This window comes from Saccoglossus kowalevskii, chromosome 1 (genome assembly GCF_978046115.1).
Source record: "Saccoglossus kowalevskii chromosome 1, keSacKowa6.1, whole genome shotgun sequence".
Classification (NCBI taxonomy): Eukaryota; Metazoa; Hemichordata; class Enteropneusta; family Harrimaniidae; genus Saccoglossus; species Saccoglossus kowalevskii.
Genome location: NC_140641.1, coordinates 10,331,204 through 10,356,147, shown reverse-complemented (window position 1 = coordinate 10,356,147; position 24,944 = coordinate 10,331,204). Strand labels below are relative to the sequence as shown.

The 24,944-nt window shown below is 34.9% G+C and overlaps 1 protein-coding gene across 2 annotated transcripts; it reads left to right on the top strand.

The window, feature by feature from the left end:
- Window positions 1-23,176, top strand: LOC100372818 (choline/ethanolamine kinase-like). Of its 2 annotated transcripts, XM_085498680.1 has the most exons (10): window positions 1-131; window positions 1,317-1,536; window positions 6,501-6,634; window positions 9,500-9,607; window positions 10,258-10,316; window positions 13,928-14,009; window positions 14,590-14,799; window positions 17,429-17,510; window positions 18,601-18,636; window positions 21,125-23,176. In XM_085498680.1, the coding sequence occupies exons 1-10, from the start codon at window positions 10-12 to the stop codon at window positions 21,182-21,184; spliced, it is 1,113 nt and encodes a 370-aa protein (XP_085354806.1). In that variant the 5' UTR covers window positions 1-9; the 3' UTR covers window positions 21,185-23,176. The 2 variants fall into 2 exon arrangements, with proteins under 2 accessions (XP_085354806.1, XP_006816045.1); XM_006815982.3 differs by lacking the exon at window positions 18,601-18,636.
- The last annotated feature ends 1,768 nt before the right edge of the window (window positions 23,177-24,944 follow it).

Genomic DNA, 24,944 nt, shown 5'->3' with positions numbered 1-24,944 from the left:
TCTTGAACCATGGGTTCTCGTTCTGGTTTGAATCCAGATTTCGTCGACAAAGCATATACATGGTGTAGACAGTATCTTCGTGGACCTTGGGCGAGAGTTGAAAAACATGAATTTAATGTTGAAAATTTTGCGTAAGTATAACTGCAGTTTCTGTGTCAGTGTATATGGACCGTGGAATCTTTACCACGTTATCGAGTAATAACATTACACAAATCGCAATGTGTTTGATCTAGTCTAAAGGTCCAATGTCTATAAATCACAAAACAGCGTTGTCGGAAGGAAAGGGTATACACCGGCGTATCACTGTGACCTACCCATTATAAAAAGGGACTCTTACATAAACGAATGACGCCATTATTTCATCTTCTTGTGTCGACCAGTTCTCGACAATCAACCACTGCGCACGCGCACGTTCGTAAAACTTATACATTCAAGTTGTACTGCTATGTATGCCTTCACTGACGTGCCAGGACTACAAAACTCGATTCACCTATTGTAGGTCTGAGACCGGGAGTGCACTGCAGGATGTTACATGAGCTACAATATTTGGTTTCGCGGCTCCAACGCCCTGTTTTATTCGATCATCAAAACATGACTCGGGAGCCGCATAATCACATCTCGATCGAGCTCAATGTATTTTATGTTTTATCAGGTGGTACTTGTTAAGTAATACATGTAGTTATTGTTAGTCAGCTTTCATGTCGTAGAATATTACTTATTAAAATAAAAAAAGGAAAAAAAAAAACCTTTGTGGTAAAAATAAATGTTATAAAATATTTTCCACTATTTTGTTGTAGTGGTTTATAACAAATCGATCATTTCATTCATTCATTTATTATTTTTTGACAGGAGGCACAATTTGACCTTTGCAGTCAAATCTGAAGTGAATCCCTTCATTTTTTTGAAAAATTTCATCTTCATTTTTTGATTTAAATAAATTGCTGAATTCTGAACTTTTCAAAACAAAAGATTATTATTTAAGCTTTGAACATTTAGTTTATGAATTTACGTTCATGCTTGGTTATCCAATACTGTAAAATACTTTATTTTTGCTGTAATTAATTTTCCCTGAAAAGACTTTTTGGGTGTGTTGTATGAAATTTATTTTCAATGAATTTGAAAAGTTTAATGTAAAATATTGGAAAATAGGTTTTTTGCTGGATTTTATTTTCACTAAATCATTCCTTCAGTGAAAATAGCGAAAATTAATTGCAAGTGAAAATAAAGTATTTTACAGTATGTATGACATTATATCACAAATGATTATACATGTATCATAAATATGAAAGATTATAATTCTATTTTCATATTCACAGTGGTGCTGGACTGAGTAATTATTTATATATATGCAGTATACCCGCCAACAAAACACAGACTGGGCCAAATAAAGTTCTGTTACGTATACACGGGGAAATCCTGGATGATTCATCCATTGCGTTGACAGAGTCAATTGTATTCTCACTGCTTGCTGAGAGAAAAATTGCACCTAAATTATATGGAATATTCCAAGGTGGAAGAATTGAAGAATATATACCTGTAAGTTAAATGTTAATTTCATTGTGAAAGAAAGTGAAATGTTCTCCTTCTCTTTCACGTGCAGAAACTCGGGAACCAGATACATGTATGTGAACGGCAGAACATGTTAAAAAAAATTGATCTCGAGAACGAGATCTCTTAAGATGAACGTAGCAATTGTAAGGAAAATAGCTTGGTGATGTGACTGATTTAATTTTTCGTGGGTGGCAAGATGGTTACAATGCTAAACCCCAAAACAAAATCATCTTTTCTGAGGTGGTCCTCAAGGATAAGCCCATTCACAGGATAACATGGATACGTGTAATTGTCAAGTTGGCATTTAAAATTTATTGTTCAAAATATAGCACCTTAGTGACAAGCTTATGTTAAAGGGGAACTAAATAGAGCCTAATTTGGTGTATGTAATCAATATTGAAACAATGAACAATAAATTTTAAATGCCAACTTGACAATTACACGTATCCATGTTTTTTTTTATCAATTATTATCATTGTTCCTAATGTTTTTTGGATAATTTTTGCCTTCGAGAAATAGGATGATGACTGCTATTATTTTGACCCCACTATTTATTTATTTTTACTTTGCAATTCAATCACCTGGCAGTATACAGCCAAAACAACTTCCAGTCTTTTTTTGATGTTTTTTCATATTGACTAGAAATGAAACTTTATGGTTTTACATTTTGAGACACTCCCTTTTTCTGTTAAAAAAAGCTATTTTTTCTAACCCAAAATTATTAACACAATGAATGAATGAATGAATTACTGTGTATGGAACAAAATAAACATTTACATGGAATTTGATCTTTGTCATACCGTGGTTATGTCTTATCTTTCTTTTGATCACTGTGTTTTAATTTTACGAATTTGTCCAGGAAACAATGAGTTTTATTGTTATTTTACATGTTCGTGTAGATTTAATTTAAGTAGATTTTACTTATCAGCTAAAATAGCGAAATTAAAACCCAGTGAATAATTAATACATTTACGGTATTCACGGTAAGTTGAGGTTTTTTTTATGAGGGAAAAAATCTTGCAGAAGTCATTTACCACTGTTTTGAATATACAAAAGTTTCTACACATTTTGGGGCATAGCCTGGCTCACGAAATAAAGTGGGTTTACCTCCTAGATGAACTACAGCCCTACAGATGTTTACTTTGGTTGATAATGATCATTTTATAAATATTTGTGATGTTTAGAGAAGTGCTACACTGTACAAGATGGTACACATGTTAATCAGTTTGACCCTTGACTTCTTGTCATTCAGGCATTATATTCAAAGTGTGATTATATCTGACGACACACAATGGTGTTATTGTTTAGTTTTCTAATTCCATCATATCTCGTGGAGAGGTGCATGGAGAGGTCAAAAAACAAATTTGAGGAAAGTCTCTTCAGGAAGGTTAGGAAGTCTAATAGTGTTGTTTAAAGATACATCATCACTGCTCATGAATAATTAATCTTGACTTCCACTGTTGTTGACAAGCATCACTTCCTGACTGGCTGTTTGCAATAGAAATGATTGTGATTTTGCTGACTATAGATGATGTTCTGGGTGCAAAATTTATACACATGTAGTGTGAAATTAAAAAGATGTTTTTCATGTCATAAAATACTCGTGTGTTGTACAACAATGAATGTCACAGAAGGTGAGCATTCTTTGTGTTGTGTACTGTTGAACCATGCACTGTTTTGAATGGTGGATGGCAATCATTTGCCAACCTGGAAGTTTTGGTCACACGCTAGTTATTGATTGAGTTCTAGCGATTATAGATTCATATTTATTAACATATTAAAATTCAGCGTATTTCTAATTATTTAGTTTTAAATATTTATTTACTAATAACTTGTGCGTTGCAAGTACAGCACATTTTCCTTTATTCACTAATAACTCATAAGTTTCAAGAATCGTGTATCTCTAATTGACTCTTGTGTGCAAAGCACACACTGGGAGTCTTTGCAGTTAGTGTGTCTGTATGTGTACGTGTGTGTGTGTGTCTGTATGTGTGTGTGTGTGTGTGTCCATCTGTTCCACTGATATCTCAATAACCATATGATGGTTTTTGATGAAACTTGATGCATAGCTGAATCTTGAATCATTCTAACAGTCACCATAGCAACAATGCTTTGTAGTAACCAATAGTTCAATATTCATAAAAGTTTTAGGTTTTGGTACATATTTACGTTAATCCTACGAAGCAGTTGACTGCGTTCCAATATGGCGACTGTGCATGCACAACAAAAATTCTATTTATAGTTTCAAAAGGGAAACTGACCAATGCAATTGACAGATACCAGCAAATGCTATTTCAACATCTACTGAGCTGCTATTAAAGGTTCAAAATATTGACTGTACTCGCGAAATTCATCGGGCAATTCACAAGAAATGAAGTACAATTACTGTATTTGTTTCATATGAAATTATGTCAGTGAATTGATATACCGGTACCTTGATGGTTTGTAAAGGATGGACCACACCAGCGTGTAAATATGGTGACCAACTGCATGTTGCAGTTGTTTACTTGGTACATAGCTGTTATCATTTCAACTGAAGGTGTTAATGGTTTCAGCGACTAAACCGAGTGGAAAGTTATAATAAGATTGACATATATTTTGGACAACTTCTTACAAATTGATACCTGATAAAATACACTAAGAGGAGCATCGATCAGTTCTTCGCTTGAGTTATGCAAATGTCGACTATGTAAATATTTTCCCATGATGCAATGCGCTAAACACAGAACGAACCCCGCTATTATCATGACCAGCCAAGACCACGTAACATCTGCAAATAAACTAATCTAGGGCATACCTACAGCTTGGTTCGTCTTGGGTTGAAAACCATCCATTTTCTCTTCTGGTAACTGACCTAGTTCACCTATGTTTCCGCTGAAAAAGTTTACAAGCCTTGTAACTGCGAACGTCTTTTTTTTTGCGCACATACACTAAAGAAGTTATTGGAAACTACTGTCTGAATCATGCTTTCCCGTAGTTTTTACATGGAAATCACACCGAGATTGCTCCAAACTTGTAAATTAACATCAAAATTGTATCGTGGATATATTCATGTTTGTGTATGACATCAAAATTAAGCACCACGGGCATTGATTGTTTTTGCAGAGCACCCTGAAGCGATGTTTCACGAAGCGATGTTTCACGAAGCAATGTTTCACGCTTCAGTGTTATTTTTCATACTGAAAACAGACAGCCATCTTTCCTTTTATATATCTGGACCTGCGGTTTAACAACATCCGTTGAAACGTTCTCCATTGTTGCCTCTCTCTTGCCATATTTAGGTCCCTTTTTGCCAATATACTGTTCTCACTTTAATAGTTACACTGGTGCTTATCCCATTCAGATTAGGGGGGCTTAAACTCTGTCATATTTAAGTCCCTTTAAGCCCCAATGTTTTTTTTTTACGCCTGTTGTAAGTTGCAATGGATTACAGGTACAAATGTACACAAAAAAACAGATTGGAACACGAGGATTGCAAGCAAAGGAATTGACCTTTGACTTCTTGTCATTATATTCAAAGTGTGATTTTATCTTACAACACAATGATGTTATTGTTTACTTTTCAAATCCCATCATATCTCATCTCTGCATGGAGTGCGTGGAAAGGTCAAAAAACAATTTAGGTTAAAGAAGTTAATCAACAGTTGCGTGCAATACTGTAAAACCATTTGTTTTCACTATTTTGATGTTTTGAGCATATTCACTGTGTTTTTATGAATTTGTCAAGGAAACGATGAGTTTTATTGTTATTTAACATGTTCATGTAGATTTAATTTAGCAGATTTACTTATCAGCGAAAATAGCGAAATTAAAACTTGGTGAATAATTTATGCATTTACAGTATAATATAAAATATAGTAGCTTTGTATTTTTTAAGTTCAAAGTAATATCTACACACATAAAATTAATCAGGTGTTCAATATAATGAATAAAGTTACTATTTATTTCAATGTATTTTCCTGAGATCTTTACCTTATTTTTACCTTACAGAATCAGTCTTTGTTTAGTTGTCATTGCAGGTGTTGCGAGAACACTGCCTTTGAAACATAGCTCCACAATTCTTGGGATTGCACCAGTGCATCATGGGAAATATAATTTGAAATGCGTACAGATTGTGTTATTAGAGATATTAACTCCATGTGCTAACATAATACGTACACCATATTCTTCCATGAAAGGACCTAGTGCCATTAATAAACCTGTGATTGACAGTCATTTGAAAGACTTGTATGACAACATGCCTTATTGTCAACTTTTAGATGAGACTTGGTGAACTAACGTCACAATGATATTCTACAAATAGTTATTACATTTTTACACAACACTCCCATCTGACACATTTCACAGTTATGACTTATGACTTGTCTTTTGACTGAATGACCTTTATCATGTATGTAGGTATCTCAATGTTGACATGTGATGTGGTTGTTATAGACTAACAAAGATAAGCTGGACAGCTAATAAATACAACTCTTGCATTTTACTACACTTGTTAAAAATCATGTATTCACAGTTTGAATTTACTTGTAATTTAAGACTCAAATAACTGGTCTAGGACTTAAATTTATGCTGTAATTAGACATGAGCAAAATGTGTGCTTGGTTTATAGAATTTGGTTAAAAAAATAGTGTCCTCCACTTGTATCTAAAATGGTGGGCTGCTATATGTATACATAAGGGGTACGCAAGCCAAGTATATTTGCAAGGTCTACAGAGTTATTGAGCAATTGTTGAATCTTGCTCTAATCCATGTTGATCAAAGATTAAAGCGGTTTACAGTACAAGTGGCTAAATACAATACAATCAATTTCACAAAAAAGCTCGCTAATTTCCTTGAAAAGAAAACATTTAATAAAAAATCAAACAATCAAATCAGTAACCTCTTTAAAATTCCAATAAGGGATTAATCGTGCAAGCTTATAACATTTTTTTGTTGTTGGTTTTTTACAGTCTAGGAGTTTAACTGTAGAAGAGATGGGTTATGAAAGTTACAACATTGAGATAGCCCAGAAATTGGCAGGATTTCATGGTATGGATTTACCACTATCAAAAGAACCAACATGGGTGATCAACATGTGTCACAGGTTTGTTTGTTTGAGTGTTTATTTCCTCCAGGTCACCACTGGAAAGTGAATTTCAGAATACAAAACAATAATGGCCACATCTAAATTAGCAAATATAGTAGTTAAATACATAGCAATACAGTAAATTTCATAAAGGCATGAAAGTGTTTTCATATGAAATAAATACAATTTCAAATGACTGTTACAAACAATAGATAGTAAATTGCTAATGATTGAAGAAACCATTAACATTCATGAGCAATGAACTTTACCAGATAGCTTCTATAACCAATGAAATCATGGGTTTTTTTTTCCAGAGTAAATGTGATATAAATATTTTATAAATTCCATAATAAAATATTCATGCCTTCATGAAATTCACTTTCTGTTTTGTATGAGCCAAACTGTTTTTTTGTTGTACCAAACTAACTGCACACCCAGCTATACACCTGCAAACACCACCTAGACAGCACAAAGGCTACACACATAAACAGTACCTAGACAGTTTCGAAGTACACATGTAAACAGCAGGCAGGTGATACATGTAGTTTTTACATATGTAAACAGCACCGAGACAACTGATACATGTGGGCTATACGCATGTAAACAGCACCTAGACAGCTGATACATGTAGGCTATGCACATGTAAACAGCACCAAGACAACTGATACATGTAGGCCTTACACATGTAAACAGCACCTAGACAGCTGATACATGTAGGCTATACACATGTAAACAGCACCTAGACAGCTGATACATGTAGGCTATACACATGTAAACAGCACCTAGACAGCTGATACATGTAGGCTATACACATGTAAACAGCACCTAGACAGCTGACACATGTAGGCTATACACATGTAAACATCACCTAGACAGCCGACACATGTAGGCCTTACAGATGTAAACAGCACCTAGACAGCTAATACATGTAGGCCTTACACATGTAAACAGCACCTATACAGCTGATACATGTAGGCTATACACATGTAAACAGCACCAAGACAGCTGACACATGTAGGCTATACACATGTAAACAGCACCAAGACAGATGATACATGTAGACCTTATACATGTAAACAGCACCAAGACAGCTGACACATGTAGGCTATACACATGTAAACAGCGCCTAGACAGCTGATACATGTAGGCTATACACATGTAAACAGAACCTAGACAGCAGATACATGTAGGCTATACACATGTAAACAGCACCTAGACAGCTGATACATGTAGTCTATACACATGTAAACAGCACCTTAACAGCTGATACATGTATGCTATACACATATAAACAGCACCTAGACAGCTGATACATGTAGGCCTTACACATGTAAACAGCACCTAGACAGCTGATACATGTAGGCTATACACATGTAAACAGCACCTAGACAGCTGATACATGTAGGCTATACACATGTAAACAGAACCTAGACAGCAGATACATGTAGGCTATACACATGTAGACAGCTGATACATGTAGTCTATACACATGTAAACAGCACCTTGACAGCTGATACATGTATGCTATACACATATAAACAGCACCTAGACAGCTGATACATGTAGGCCTTACACATGTAAACAGCACCTAGACAGCTGATACATGTAGGCCTTACACATGTAAACAGAACCTAGACAGCAGATACATGTAGGCTATACACATGTAAACAGCACCTAGACAGCTGATACATGTAAGCTATACACATGTAAACAGCACCTAGACAGCTGATACATGTAGGCTATACACATGTAAACAGAACCTAGACAGCAGATACATGTAGGCTATACACATGTAAACAGCACCTAGACAGCTGATACATGTAAGTTATACACATGTAAACAGAACCTAGACAGCAGATACATGTAGGCTATACACATGTAAACAGCACCTAGACAGCTGATACATGTAGGCTATACACATGTAAACAGAACCTAGACAGCTGATACATGTAGGCTATACACATGTAAACAGAACCTAGACAGCAGATACATGTAGGCTATACACATGTAAACAGAACCTAGACAGCAGATACATGTAGGCTATACACATGTAAACAGCACCTAGACAGCTGATACATGTAAGTTATACACATGTAAACAGAACCTAGACAGCAGATACATGTAGGCTATACACATGTAAACAGCACCTAGACAGCTGATACATGTAGGCTATACACATGTAAACAGAACCTAGACAGCTGATACATGTAGGCTATACACATGTAAACAGAACCTAGACAGCAGATACATGTAGGCTATACACATGTAAACAGCACCTAGACAGCTGATACATGTAAGTTATACACATATAAACAGCACCTAGATAGCTGATACATGTAGGCCTTACACATGTAAACAGCACCTAGACAGCTGATACATGTAGGCTATACACATGTAAACAGCACCTAAACAGCTGATACATGTAGGCTATACACATGTAAACAGAACCTAGACAGCAGATACATGTAGGCTATACACATGTAAACAGCACCTAGACAGCTGATACATGTAGTCTATACACATGTAAACAGCACCTTGACAGCTGATACATGTATGCTATACACATATAAACAGCACCTAGACAGCTGATACATGTAGGCCTTACACATGTAAACAGCACCTAGACAGCTGATACATGTAGGCCTTACACATGTAAACAGCACCTAGACAGCTGATACATGTAGGCCATACACATGTAAACAGCACCTAGACAGCTGATACATGTAGGCTATACACATGTAAACAGCACCTAGACAGCTGGGAGATTAACTCATTTGTATGTAGTGACAAGTGTTGTTAAATAACTACAATTTAGTTTATACAAATTGTCTAGAATTACATAAACCATATCCTAAATGTTTCTGATCATTTATTTGATTTTAGGTGGTTACACGAAGTTCTGCATAGTATCTCGTTCACTACTCCTGAACTTGACACCAAGTATAATAAATTACTGTCATATGGTTTGCCAGAAGAGCTCAAGTACCTAGAGTAAGTAACAATTGAGTGATTTTTGTGGCATTCGTGAAGACAAAGTTACGTGAAACCCACTGTGCTCCGTATCGTACAACCCGATATCAAATTTCACCATTTTCATTTTCTTGTAAAAAAAAATTTTCTGACGAAATTAAAACAGTTAAAATTATTTCACTAGTCTCATATAGTGTTGAAATGACTCGAGCTGAACCAGTCAGTTGAATTGAGATTTTGTTATAAAATACCAGCTTTGGTTTAGTATGTACCAAACAGATACACGCTTCAGTTTTAGGCATGGAGGTATAAACAGCAGTCACAACTGGTTTAAGCCTATTAAATGTCTTTTGTTTCTAGTCGAATTAATCCTCCTATTTTACCTGTTTAAACGTCCTTTGAACCGCATTATCATTTCCGCCGTTCGCGTTCACTGTCCTCTTAACTAAAGTCGGGCCTTTTTATTTCTCTGTTGTTATGCGGTGTTTTACGAGAATAAGAGTAAATTTACTTGTGCAATGTGTCTAACAAGTTTATTCATGTTTGAATTTTTAAAATCAGACGATCTATCAGTAAGTTATGTTGTTTTTCTGTTTTTTCTCTTTATACCTCCATGCCTAGAAAAAGGTTTGTTGTAATTATATAATAATAACTACGTCTTTATTTTTCAGAAAAATGATAGAAGTAACTTCATCACCAACAGTTTTTTGTCATAATGACCTCAATGAAGGTAAGAGAATTGTTTGACTGATATATATCATTTTGGGGAGATTCAATTCATACATAGACCAAGCTGGTAATGAACACTCTTATTAGCAGTAGGAGATTACTGTAACCTCAGCATGTCATGTAAATAGGATCTACCTACCTATTAGAATTTGCAAAAATTATTCAAACTGTGAAATAGTTTTTCAATTCCTTTTCAAAAATGATGGGACACACATGATTAAAACAGCTTTAGACAGGTTAATAAGTGTTAGAACTTATTATAATATTAATTGAAAATATAATTATTTGATATTTCTTGAAGTCAATAGGAACATAATTAACATTAATTTATATTTAGGTTAATAACGTAAGCGCTGAGTTTGTATTTGATGCGTTTATTACTGTCGGCCACAAAGCTTCTCAAAACCACGGACTGCTTATTATTCACTCTTAGCTCAGCAAAGCCACACAGGTCAAGAGTTCAGTTAAAAGGAGATACAAGGGTGTGTCACCAAAGGGGGTGGGGGGTCCACCACTGAGGTTAGTTTGGTCAACCTCAAACTGTCTGTATTGAAGCAGTGACAATTTCTCATGGGAAAACATTTTATACAATATACATCCAAAACAAGATCTTTTAATTGATATGTTGACTGGAAATATAACCAGCTAATCCTGTTAGTATCTATGACCTTTAAAGCTATTTATATAGAAAACTATAGAGAAGGTCTGGATGAATAGTTTAATACAATATTTGGTTACTAAAAACAAATTTCTACTATGACATATGAATTCTAAACTTTAATTTTGAGAGAGATAATCTATTAATTTCATGAGATTATGTTAAAAAACAAAACAAAAATATCATAGAAAATATCAAAATATCACCAAATTTTCTGTTTTTGTTATCTCCAATAATATATATATTTTGTTTTTTTGTTATCCAACATAATGAAACTAAAAAAACTTGATTTGTAAATTGTGTGAATGAGAGGGAGCTTAGGCATCATTTTTTTTTTCATTTGGCAGTCCGGAATTGGGTTAGTGTCCGGGGTACTGGGAGCTCACAAGTTTAACCAAGGAGTTGCCATTAACAAAAGTGAATAGAACTCCAATAAAATTAGTTAAAATGTGAATTCAATAGTCTGTACAAAGAGACATTGTTAAATTGTCAAATTAAATAGGTTTGATTGACAGTGTGAGAAAAAGTAGATTTGAGGATCTGACATCTTAGGAAATACATCCTGTACATCCAGTAATAAATGATTTTTTAATAATGAAATCTTCAATTCTCTGTTTATTAAATATTGTGATTGTTACATGAGTGATACCTTGAATGCAGCTGCCTCAGATTTTGTGTTCATTTCCTGATGTTATCTCGGTTTTGCCACAAGTTTAAGTTTGAATGTTAAAAGAAACTCGCATATCTTTTTTTAAAAAGAATCAAGTAATAATGACCTCTGATTTTTGGGATTAGGTATAATCTTTTAATGTTGATGTTATGTATTTGTCACATAGTTAAAATGGTGTTGCTATAAACAGTAACAAATACATGCATGTTTAAGTTAATACAATAAACTAAACCATATTGCAGTGCCTGTTCTGTTCATGTGTGTCCTGCTTTCATTTTGAAGAGAAAGGAAAAATCTTATTTTGACCATCCACTGTTCGCATTTGACTGATCCACTATACTCACATGGCTAATCTACTGTCCACACATGGCTAATCTACTGTCCACGCATGGCTAATCTACTGTCCACGCATGGCTAATCTACTGTCCACGCATGGCTAATCTACTGTCCACGCATGGATAATCTACTGTCCACGCATGGATAATCTACTGTCCACGCATGGTTAATCTACTGTCCACACATGGCTCATCTACTGTCCACACATGGCTCATCTACTGTCCACACATGGCTCATCTACTGTCCACACATGGCTAATCTACTGTCCACACATGGCTAATCTACTGTCCACACATGGCTAATCTAATGTCCACACATGGCTAATCTACTGTCCACACATGGCTAATCTACTGTCCACACATGGCTAATCTACTGTCCACACATGGCTAATCTACTGTCCACACATGGCTAATCTACTGTCCACACATGGCTAATCTACTGTCCACACATGGCTAATCTACTGTCCACACATGGCTAATCTACTGTCCACACATGGCTAATCTACTGTCCACACATGGCTAATCTACTGTCCACACATGGCTAATCTACTGTCCACACATGGCTAATCTACTGTCCACACATGGCTAATCTACTGTCCACACATGGCTAATCCATTGACCACATTTGACTAATTCACTTTCTATGCATGGCTAATCCACTGTCCTCATTTGGTTAATCCACTGTCCTCATTTGGCTAATCCTATGTCCTCATTTTGTTAATCCACTGTCCTCATTTGGCTAATCCACTGTCTTTATTTGGCTAATCCACTGTCTTCATTTGGCTAATCCACTGTCTTCATTTGGCTAATCCACTGTCTTCATTTGGCTAATCCACGGTCTTCATTTGGCTAATCCAATGTCTTCATTTGGCTAATCCAATGTCCTCAGTTGGCTAACCCACTGTTCCCATTTTGCTAATCCACTGTTTATACATGGCTAATCCACTTTCCATGCATGGCTAATCCACTTTCCATGCATGGCTAATCCACTTTCCATGCATGGCTAATCCACTTTCCATGCATGGCTAATCCACTTTCCATGCATGGCTAATCCACTGTTCTTACATGACTAATCTACTGTTCTCTTTTGGCTAATCTACTGTTCTCTTTTGGCTAATCTACTGTTCTCTTTTGGCTAATCTACTGTTCTCTTTTGGCTAATCTACTGTACTTTTTTGGCTAATCTACTGTTCTCTTTTGGCTAATCTACTGTTCTTTTTTGGCTAATCTACTGTTCTCTTTTGGCTAATCTACTGTTCTCTTTTGGCTAATCTACTGTTCTCTTTTGGCTAATCTACTGTTCTCTTTTGGCTGATTCCCTGTTCTCTTTTGGCTAATCTACTGTCCTCTTTTGGCTAATCTACTGTTCTTTTTTGGCTAATCTACTGTTCTCTTTTGGCTAATCTACTGTTCTCTTTTGGCTAATCTACTGTTCTCTTTTGGCTGATTCCCTGTTCTCTTTTGGCTAATCTACTGTTCTCTTTTGGCTAATCTACTGTACTTTTTTGGCTAATCTACTGTTCTCTTTTGGCTGATTCCCTGTTCTCTTTTGGCTAATCTACTGTTCTCTTTTGGCTAATCTACTGTACTTTTTTGGCTAATCTACTGTTCTTTTTTGGCTAATCTACTGTTCTCTTTTGGCTAATCTACTGTTCTCTTTTGGCTATTCCCTGTCTTCTTTTGGCTAATTCCCTGTCCACGTGTATAATCCACTGTCTTCATTTTCATAATCTATTTCCAAACATCAAGTGGAATTAGTCCAATGTTCAGTGGGATTAATTCACTTTGTGCATTGTGTCAATTACTGGATTAAGTTAATCTGCATGGGCCTTCAGAGTTTACATTGGGTATGTTTAATGTTATTATTGTCATCTTGGTTTTGAATTCATGCAGGTAATTAGTGTCTCAGTTAACTCTTTTTTTTTTTCTACTTTTTTTCCCTATTATAGGTAATATTCTGTTGGTAAACAGTGATTCTAAATGCAACCGTCTTATGTTTATTGACTTTGAATATGCCGGCTACAACCACAGGTTTGTTTTGCGGATTGTCCCGAAGCTGCCAAACCTAAACATTTCATTATTTGCAGAATATCAGTACATATTACTTCCTGTACAGAAGATCAGGTTTTTCTTTTTCTTCTACTTCTCACATATTTCATATGTAAGAGGAGTTATTTACATTGTGTATCTGTTGCAGAACTGTTTGCTGTCTCTCTCTCTCAGTGTGCACACTAGAATATATATATATATATATATATATATGTGAGAGCAAATCAAATAACGCAATAAACTGATTGTGTTTGTATTACATAGGTGGCATGTGCTATTGTGTATTATTGCATGTTTGTTTTCATGACTACAGATGTTGCACGCCCTTGTATTTATCTACCCTTAGTAACATTGAATCGCAGAGTTAGGGAGTCAACCACCCTCAAAATTGAAAGTGAGAAAAAAGTGCCTTTTATTTACTTGATTGAACTCACTTTTGATTTAATTTGATTTAATTATTTCATTTTAATTGTAACTAATGATTTGTTTTAGCGCTGGAGCTGTTTTCTTTGGGTATGACTAAATGTTAATATGAAGTTAATGAAGATTTGTTATTTTACAGGGGTTTTGATATAGCCAATCATTTCTGTGAATGGACCTTTGACTACACGACGACAACCCCGCCGTATTATAAGTATGATCCCGAAAACTACCCAAATAAAGAGCAGCAGTTGCGATTCATCCGAGCTTATCTTAATAGTTTTGATAATGCAATGAATGACCTGGAAAGTCGTGAAACTGAGGAAGTGAAAATGCTAACTGAAATAAAAAGGTACAAAATATATTATGGGTTTAACATCCATTGAACACCACCCAATATGGCTAACTGGCTGTCATGAAAAGTTGAAAAATTTATATTCAATCTTGCAATCAAACAATGCCTACTACAGTTTCTCTGTCATGACAGGGATGATTTCAATCAAACGTTACAATTTTTTACTCGTGTTTACCCTGTTATGTGTATATGCATGTGTGTGTGCGTTTATCTTATCAATGTTGTGACAACACCTATAAAGTGACGACCCTCACTATTTTAATATTTAATCAAATTGAAGTCAAGTTTGCGTAGCTTTGGGTTAGTAAAGTGGGAAGGTATGGTTCAATTAATATTATTATTAAGTAAAAGTGGGTGGAAATAGAGGAGTGGCTTTTCAAAGTCTATTAATGTCTGAGAACTTTGTATGTATAGACACTAAGAACCGCTTTTGCTTTATATTATCAAATAGCAGTGATGCAATTGAGTTTGATTCACCGATGACCTATCTTGTTTAAAATACTAATCTTAAAACAAAAACAATGATTATTACAACTCAACAAAAAAACAGACATTTTATTAAACAAACATTAAAGCTATATTATCCTATACATTTTGTTTGTAGCATGTGGTGTATAGAGTAGAATTTGTCGTATACCAAATGCCACAGTTACAGTATTTGCAAGTTATTGTTAGCAAACAGCTGTTAGATAACAGTTATGTAGATTCTGCTATGATCAAATTTTCAGCAACTTACTGCATCAACATGTTCTTTGAATCTCACATGAAACTGACATCTCCCTAATGTGGCTTACTTATAATTATTCAAAATTTTATAAGAAGAAATTCAGGTGATTTGTTTGAACACCCAATTCTCCTCAAGTTGTACTCTTTCTAAATTCATACATGTTATACGAGATTTCATAGCATTCGTTGTCACTGCATTCAAAACGAACATGGAAAATTTCATACTTCTTAGGTTAGTAGTTTTGAGAATGTTCTAAAGTAGAATTTGAAAACAGCGTTGCATATCAAGATTTTAGGTATACCATATACAAAAAATTGTTCAGGTAAGATGAGCAATCCTGATTGATGCTTACTTGCCTATTCTTATAAATAAATGAATTTTCTGTTGATACATTTAAAGACCACTGATGGAACTATGGTTAGTAAAGTGGGAAGGTATGGTTCAATTAATATTATTATTAAGTAAAAGTGGGTGGAAATAGAGGAGTGGCTTTTCAAAGTCTATTAATGTCTGAGAACTTTGTATGTATAGACACTAAGAACCGCTTTTGCTTTATATTATCAAATAGCAGTGATGCAATTGAGTTTGATTCACCGATGACCTATCTTGTTTAAAATACTAATCTTAAAACAAAAACAATGATTATTACAACTCAACAAAAAAACAGACATTTTATTAAACAAACATTAAAGCTATATTATCCTATACATTTTGTTTGTAGCATGTGGTGTATAGAGTAGAATTTGTCGTATACCAAATGCCACAGTTACAGTATTTGCAAGTTATTGTTAGCAAACAGCTGTTAGATAACAGTTATGTAGATTCTGCTATGATCAAATTTTCAGCAACTTACTGCATCAACATGTTCTTTGAATCTCACATGAAACTGACATCTCCCTAATGTGGCTTACTTATAATTATTCAAAATTTTATAAGAAGAAATTCAGGTGATTTGTTTGAACACCCAATTCTCCTCAAGTTGTACTCTTTCTAAATTCATACATGTTATACGAGATTTCATAGCATTCGTTGTCACTGCATTCAAAACGAACATGGAAAATTTCATACTTCTTAGGTTAGTAGTTTTGAGAATGTTCTAAAGTAGAATTTGAAAACAGCGTTGCATATCAAGATTTTAGGTATACCATATACAAAAAATTGTTCAGGTAAGATGAGCAATCCTGATTGATGCTTACTTGCCTATTCTTATAAATAAATGAATTTTCTGTTGATACATTTAAAGACCACTGATGGAACTAGCCCACAATTTAGTTTTAAAAAAATTGCAAATGTGTCTAATGTAACCATAAATACATTAATGGTTTAAAATTATTTTTTTGTTTAATTGCAACCGATAAGCTGGCCATAACCCATATGCAAGAACAATGTTCCTGTATGCAAATAAATAGAACTTGCTTAGGATGCACACATGTTTAGGATGCACACATGTTTAGGATGCACACATGCTTAGGATGCACACATGCTTAGGATGTACACATGCTTAGGATGTACACATGCTTAGGATGTACACATGCTTAGGATGTACACATGCTTAGGATGCACACATGCTTAGGATGCACACATGCTTAGGATGCACACATGCTTAGGATGCACACATGCTTAGGATGCACACATGCTTAGGATGCACACATGCTTAGGATGCACACATGTTTAGGATGCACACATGCTTAGGATGTACACATGCTAGAATGAATGCATGTGACATGTTTTTGCTTATTATTAAACTTGTGTAGTATTTTTTATGTTCCTCACCAAGGGCTTGAAACCTAGTAAACTTAATACAATTGTTAAATAAATACGATATTTCATGGTCACCCATCGGATATTCTCTATATATACACATATTCTTACTAATGTGATTTGATTGGTCTTTTATAGGTTCTCTATGTTGTCTCACTTCTTCTGGGTGCTGTGGGCCATAATCCAGGGCAAGAAATCCCAACACAAGTTTTGTCATTTGGTAAGTCTTGTTGGATAATAATACACTGGTAGATCTTCAGTCAGTATGAAGCTACCTACAAGATTGTGCCTGATTGGCTACCAAACCCTGACAACTAACAGTCGGACCAATCAGAGAGTAGCTTGCTGCCAATGTTTGTTGGTTTACACATGTTTGTTTTTCTCTGTAGTATTTTTTCAAGATAGTGACAATGCAAGTTGTAGTTTTTTGGCCCCAACTGAATGCAGTCTAGGGGCTTATGAAGCACATAATCTCAACCTGTCTATTTAGTCACTTGGTTCACATACAGTTGTGTTCTAGCACTTCAATGAAAGTTAATTTGTGTCACAATCAAATCCTTGATGATTACCGGTAACCGCAACCCATTTCGTTTGACGCAAATTGTCTATTTTCATCTCTTTTTACACAACTCACTGTTCAATCAGGTCCACTGTTGGTTTACAGTCGGTTGTGTTTGAGCACATCAAAAAAGTTTATCTGTGTCGTGATCCAATCTGAGATGAGCGACAGGGTAGACATTTGATTTTACTTACACATGTTAAATTGTTTGACAGTTTGTTCAACATCATACAACATGCACATGCACTTGTAAAAAAGAAGCATGTGAATGCTGAAATTTGATTGGCAATATTGAATATTATACACCATGGTCTGCTTCATTACAACAGTCTGTCCAATCAGTGATTCCAGTAGTAGAGATTGGCTAATCATATTAACCTCTATACTGTAAATCGTTTTCCTTCATAAGAGAAGAAAATTGTGTAATTTTGTAGCAGTTTAATCTAAACGATTTACAGTATCTTGTCTGTGTCTGTGGATTTTTTGACGATTTGAATCTGAAAAGCAATGCACTAAAAGGCTTTATGCTTGGCTTATGGTGTAAAACATTTTCGTAACTCACAGTGTACGTCTGTCTCTAACATTGTCGTCGTACTTGTTGTTAACTTACAAGATACAGCTGTAATTGTATAGACTGTTCTGTCACTCTACTTTGATACTTTCCAATATGCTGGGATTAACATTGTGATTGATTTAAAAGGTTATGTTTCAAGCAGTGTGTTTAGTAAAGTATGTTAAATTTTTATTTCAGCACAAGTTCCAACAACCTGTTTTAATATCCCTTCTGGTAAGTATTTGTGTAAGGCTGTCAACATACTGCTCAAATTTACTAAGTGTTCAAAACGTCATAAAAAAGGCGCCGCCAATTAAAAACTTACACGCCAAATTAAAAAAGTTGAGGTGCAAAAAATAAAACCCGCCAACCGTATTTTCTCTAAACCACGCCCACTGACGAGAAGTCATACAAAATGGAAACTGCCAGAGGTCACTCGTTCCGAATGCCTCTTTGAGAAAATCAACTCCAATATTGACCACGAGCTAGAGAAGTATGTTCCTTCTCTGCGAAATTATGGATATACCAGTTTTCGTGTAATAACGGCAGAAGATATTCGGAAATTTTACCAGGAATTCCATCAGGTCACAAGTAACTCCCTACTTTATGAAGCAGCCAAGTTACGTACAGCAATCAAGTTGAACTTTATAATGCCTATGTTACATCGTTTAACGAAGACAGTGCTGGTAATTTAAAATGTCAAGCAGTTTCTACACATATCCCCACAACAAAACGCAAACATTGTTCACCAGACAAGACCACTGCTACGTATTCTGACAGTGCACCACGCCAATGTAAAAAACATACAATCGCCCGTCTCTCCAAAAATCACATCACATCACATCACATCACATCACATCACATCACATCACATCACTCCAGTTCTTGTCACGAGAAGTATGTGTCATTAATCAAACGAATCAAAGCCGATAAAGAAATCTCTTCAATGTTTCGATCAACTCTAAGTCACCATCCTCAAGTTATGGTAATATCCTCTGTTGCCTTGCTTGCTCTGCATAATAAACTTTGCCATATTTTGCGAACCCCCTTGTCGTGAAACAAAATTTTTCTGCTATTTCACGGAAAAAAGAAAAATGAACAGTGATCGGATCACCGCCACACAATATAATTTCGTTAACAATCGTGTTTTTTACCTCTGCTGATGTTTTTGACCCTCTCTGCAGCAGTAACGGTATTAGCCATATTCTTGGCATTTGACATTGAATATCGTGAGAAGCAACGCAGATAAACTTATTTATTCTGTAGGCATTGGTTGGCCGGTTAACTTATTTTTCGCGCGTTGTTAGACAGTTAATAAAAAGATTGTGCAACGTGCACCATCGGTGGCTTCTTTTTTATGACGTTTTGAATTTGAATTTGAGCAGTATTGTTGTTGTCCGTCAGTGCTGTTATTACAGTGTTGTTATGGTGATCTCCATTGATGCTGTTACAGCCGTCTCTGTCAGTGCTGAACAATATGACGATCCCCATCGATGTTATGACGATCTCTATTGGTGTTAGGACAATCTCCATCAATGTTATTGCGTTGTCCATTAATGCTGTTACAGTGATCTCTATCAGTTCTGAAGATTATGGCAATCTCCATCAGTGTTGTTATGGCAATCTCAATCAGTGTTATGGTAATCTACATCAGGGCTGTTATGAAGATTTTCATCAGTGTTGTTATGGTGATCTCCATCAGTGTTATGACGATCTCCATTGGTGTTATGGTGATCTTCATCAGTGTTATTATGGTGATCTTCATCAGTGTTGTTATGACGATCTTCATCAGTGTTGTTATGGCGATCTTCGTCAGTGTTATTATGGTGATCTTCATCAGTGTTATTACAATCTCTAGCAGTGTTATTGCGATGTCCATTAATGCTGTTATCTCCGTCAGTGCTGAAGATTAGGGCGATCTCCATCAGTGTTGTTATGGCGATCTCCATCAGTGTTGTGGCAATCTCAATCAGTGTTGTTATGGCAATCTACATCAGGGCTCTTATGGAGATTTTCATCAGTGTTATTATGGTGATCTCCATCAGTGTTGTTATGGTGATCTCCATCAGTGTTGTTATGGTGATCTCCATCAGTGTTGTTATGGTGATCTCCATCAGTGTTGTTATGGTGATTTCCATCAGTGTTATGGAAATCTCCATTAGTGCTGAACATTATGGCAATCCACATCAGTGTTAATATGGCGATCTCCATCAGTGTTATGGCAATCTCCATCAGTGTTATGGCGATCTCCATCAGTGTTGTTATGGTGATCTCCATCAGTGTTATGGCGTTCTCCATTAGTGCTGAACATTATGGCAATCCACTTCAGTGTTAATATGACGATCTTCATCAGTGTTGTTATGGCGATCTGTATCAGTGTTATTGCAATCCACATCAGTGTTAATATGGCGATCTTCTTCAGTGTTAATATGACGATCTTCATCAGTGTTGTTATGGCGATCTGTATCAGTGTTATTGCAATCCACATCAGTGTTAATATGGCGATCTTCATCTGTGTTATGGCAATTTTCATCAGTGTTATGGTAATCTCTAGCAGTGCTGTTATAGAGATTTTCATCAGTGTTGTTAATGCGATCTGCATCAGTGCTATTATGGCAATCATAAATCTACTAACCTGTAAATATTTTTCAGTTAAGCTCATTACATCCTACAATTGTTGCTCAATAAAGTTAACATATTACCGGTATGTTTATGTTTGCAGGATTATGCGCAGACGAGGATTGAAGCGTACTTTGAAGTAAAGAATCAAATTACATTATAAAACCACATAGATGTGCCAATTGAAACTTCATTCATGGTATTTGGACCAAGATAGCCCGTAATTATAAGTAATTACAGATTGTAAAGGAAACAGAAACTATGACAAATCATCTTCAAGAGCATTATAATTTGAGTTCCCAGTGTATGGCAGTTTTTACGTTTAAAAAAAAAACTGTTGTCAGTTCCTGGTGCTCATGTGTATATACATGGTTATATAAATGAAGATTTTTAGATTTATAAAATTTATAAGGCTGATAAAGGTATTTACTGTATTAATAGTGTAGAGTAGTGTGTCAGCAAACTGATCTTTTTATGACTGGTACAAGTTGATGTGCTCCTAATATGAATTCAGTATTGTGTATGCTATATTGTTTGCAACCTTTCAATGCAATATATTTCTATATTAACTTTCATGCTATGATTACTGTGAAATAATGTGATTACAGCCAGATATCCCACAATTCATTGCACAATAACTACCGAAGCTTACTTTGTACAATATTGATTAGATGAATCCTGTCAATTGTGACCAAAATTGATTGATTCATTAATGTTTTATGTGAATCCTGAATCAAATAGCAGATTTGTAATTTTTTGTATCTATGCGTTTTACATGTATGCCATTTTGAAGATACTGTAAACCACTGATTGGATGGGTGTCTATAAAGACATTATTTGATGAGTCACTTCCTGTCTGAAGACCCTATATGAAAATCTTCCTTTGATATATAAAAGCAGTTGTATGGTCGGTTCAGTTTGGCATCTGCTTGGTATCTATCAGCTTTAGAAAAATATTTTATTCCCTGGCAGCATCATTTTTCAAAAAAAATGTTTATTTACACAAAATATTAAATGCAATTTTTTTTCTCCATCATTTAATGTATAATTAATATTTGTGTATATATAAACAACATATCATGCTTACCTTGTCTGCATCATTATAAATGAAGGTCATGGTATACGAGTGGAAAACGTCTGTCCTCGTTATTATTGTTCTCGCTGTTGTCATTAAACTTTTTCTCAATTTTCATCCAATGTCTTTCAGACTTGGATATTATATTAACTAGTTAGGAATCTCAACCAGTTTAAATTTGGTTTGTTAAATTTTTCAGGATAATGGTAACATTTCACTTCTAGTTATTACAATAAAAACAATTTTTATGTGATCATTATTAAATTTTGAAAACAATTTTAATTACTTAAGAAATGTCAATCAAGTTTTATTTTGGTGTAACAAGCAAGTGCAATTTTCAAGATATGGGATCAAATTTGGTTGAAATAAAACAGTTGTTACGGTAGACGTAGAAATAAGGGGACAGAATGAAGTCAATTGTACTGATGATAATAAGAACCAGATGTTAGTTATGTGATTTCCAAGATTTGTCAGATTTATTTTCATCATGTATTATAAAGTGACAATGTACTTTTCCGTCAGTTCTGGCTAGTATTTATTTCGCCAGATTTTGCTTATAAATATATTACTGTACTAATATTTTGTAATTTTTATACAATTTATGTTATGTTATTCCATAAGAGACATTGAGATTAATGCATAACATGTAGTATTAATTGAGGAACATATACCGATATATTAATTATTTTTTTATGTAGTTATGATGGCTTAGTTTTCTCGTCCAATTTTGGGCACAATTGTTTCTACCAAAATTTTAGCCCGTATTTTTCCACACAAAATGTTCATATATATTATTGCGTTATTTCTGGACTTTTACACTCACTTTTGCCATGGAGTTCAAAGTTCAAGTTAAGACTCGTAAATCATTATCTCATTAAAAATGGGTTAGAATAGATTTTAGAATTTTATGGGTTTTTGATTATTTTAAAAAACAAAAAAAAAACAAATGGGTAATTATTAATGTGTATATCACTAAATGATACTGAATCTATATTTTCTGTTCTTTAATCTGTACTCACCGTCATACAACCATCATTTGTATTCTTATGTACAATATTTGTAAATAAACTGTCGAAATAATGAACTGTGTTTTAGTGAATTCTTTTAGCTACTTAATAATATACAATTGTTCCAGGTTACCCATGGATGTTGTCATTTTATGAAAATGTTTATATATGTAGATTAAAATGAGAAGTTGTGATTTCCTATTGAAATACTATTTTGTGTCACCCTCTATGTACTGCCATGCTGATTGAACGACTCTGATGTCATTTTAAAATTGTATTCATCATCTGCAATAAAGGCACCAGATTCAGTTGTTGCAATTATGATTTGATTGCTGCATTTTACTGATATCTTACAGTTCAGTATTTAAGTACTGTAAAATACTTTATTTTTCTTTGACTTTGTCATCTTTGGCAACTTTTTCGACTTCTTGCATACTACAAATCTCATTGCTTTGATAATTGGTGCATGTGTACCTCGTGTAGACCTCACTTAGATTTGTTCATTTCATGATATCTTCAATTCTTTAATTTAGATGAATATTTTTGTCATTTTTGGAAAAAAGTGATAATTTCGACTTCTTGTTGGAAACCGAAAGGCTGATTACTTTGATATTATATATATAGGTACCACAGGTGGAGCTCTCTCAGATTTGTTCATTTCGTGATGATATATTCAATTCTCTAATTTTGATGAATATTTTTGTCATTTTGGTAAAAAGTGACTTGTTTGACATTCTGTTGAAAACTGCATGAAGGTACCTCATGTGGACCAATCTCAGATTTGTTTATTTTGTGATATTTTCAATTCTCTAATTGAAATGTGCATTGCTAACAGTGGAGCTATCATACCTCAGCCGAGAGTCTGCTTGTACATTCAACTAGTCAAAAGTCAGTAAAAGTAAAGTCCATTAAAAACAACCAAGAATCTTTTCAGTATACACGTAATTCTACAATTTTCCCAATTCTTTTACATTGCGCAGTCATTGTGGGCATTTATATTTAGTTGTTTGTTTTCACTCACACATTTTTTGAACAAGTATTTTTTCTTCCTAGTTTTAAAATTAGAAACCTCTTGGCTCTTGGATTGTGTAGTTTACAAAATACGGTCCACATTACAAAAAGCTCACAAGTTTTAGAAATGCCGTTGATTTTGTTTATATGATATCACCGTTGGTGGCGTTCTACCCATGTAAAATGTTCGGAAACTGCATACAACTACTAATATGATTGATATGAGAAGAAACAAGAAACTTCTTCAAAGTGCCATAACTACTCGACTTGACGTTGTATCGCTGCTGTGCGCATGTGCTGCGCGTCATAATACAGTGGGGGCGCTGTTCAATGATAGGATGTTTCGAAGAATGGTTGCCAAGATGGAACGCTTGTTCAACACATCAACATTGTATGAAGTGTATCACACAGCGGCGTACAGTATCTCGAACTGTCAACTCCCTCTATGTCCCTTCGTATTTTGTCAAATCGACATCTTGTAAGACTTTTACTAACAGCTGTTTTCTAGATCAATTTGTGATCATCGTCTGCCCAGTTAAAAATGGCCGGTGGAAAATTTCGACGTGGTGCCTCAAGACGTGTTCATCAGAGAACCGTAAAGCGAGCGAGGAACGAGACGACACAGGAGTGTGTTACCAGGATCCTTGCTAGTCGGGTGAGTTGTATTAAATTTATTCCTTGTTGCGAAGTTTAACCTTTCACCACCGGTTCCCTATTTTCATCATAAAGTAGTCCTGTTTATAATCTGCTCTTTCCTTCAGAAGATTGGAACAAATTTGTTTTATTAAAATCTGAAAATTGACGTAAATTTTGTCACTTGGCTCCAAAAT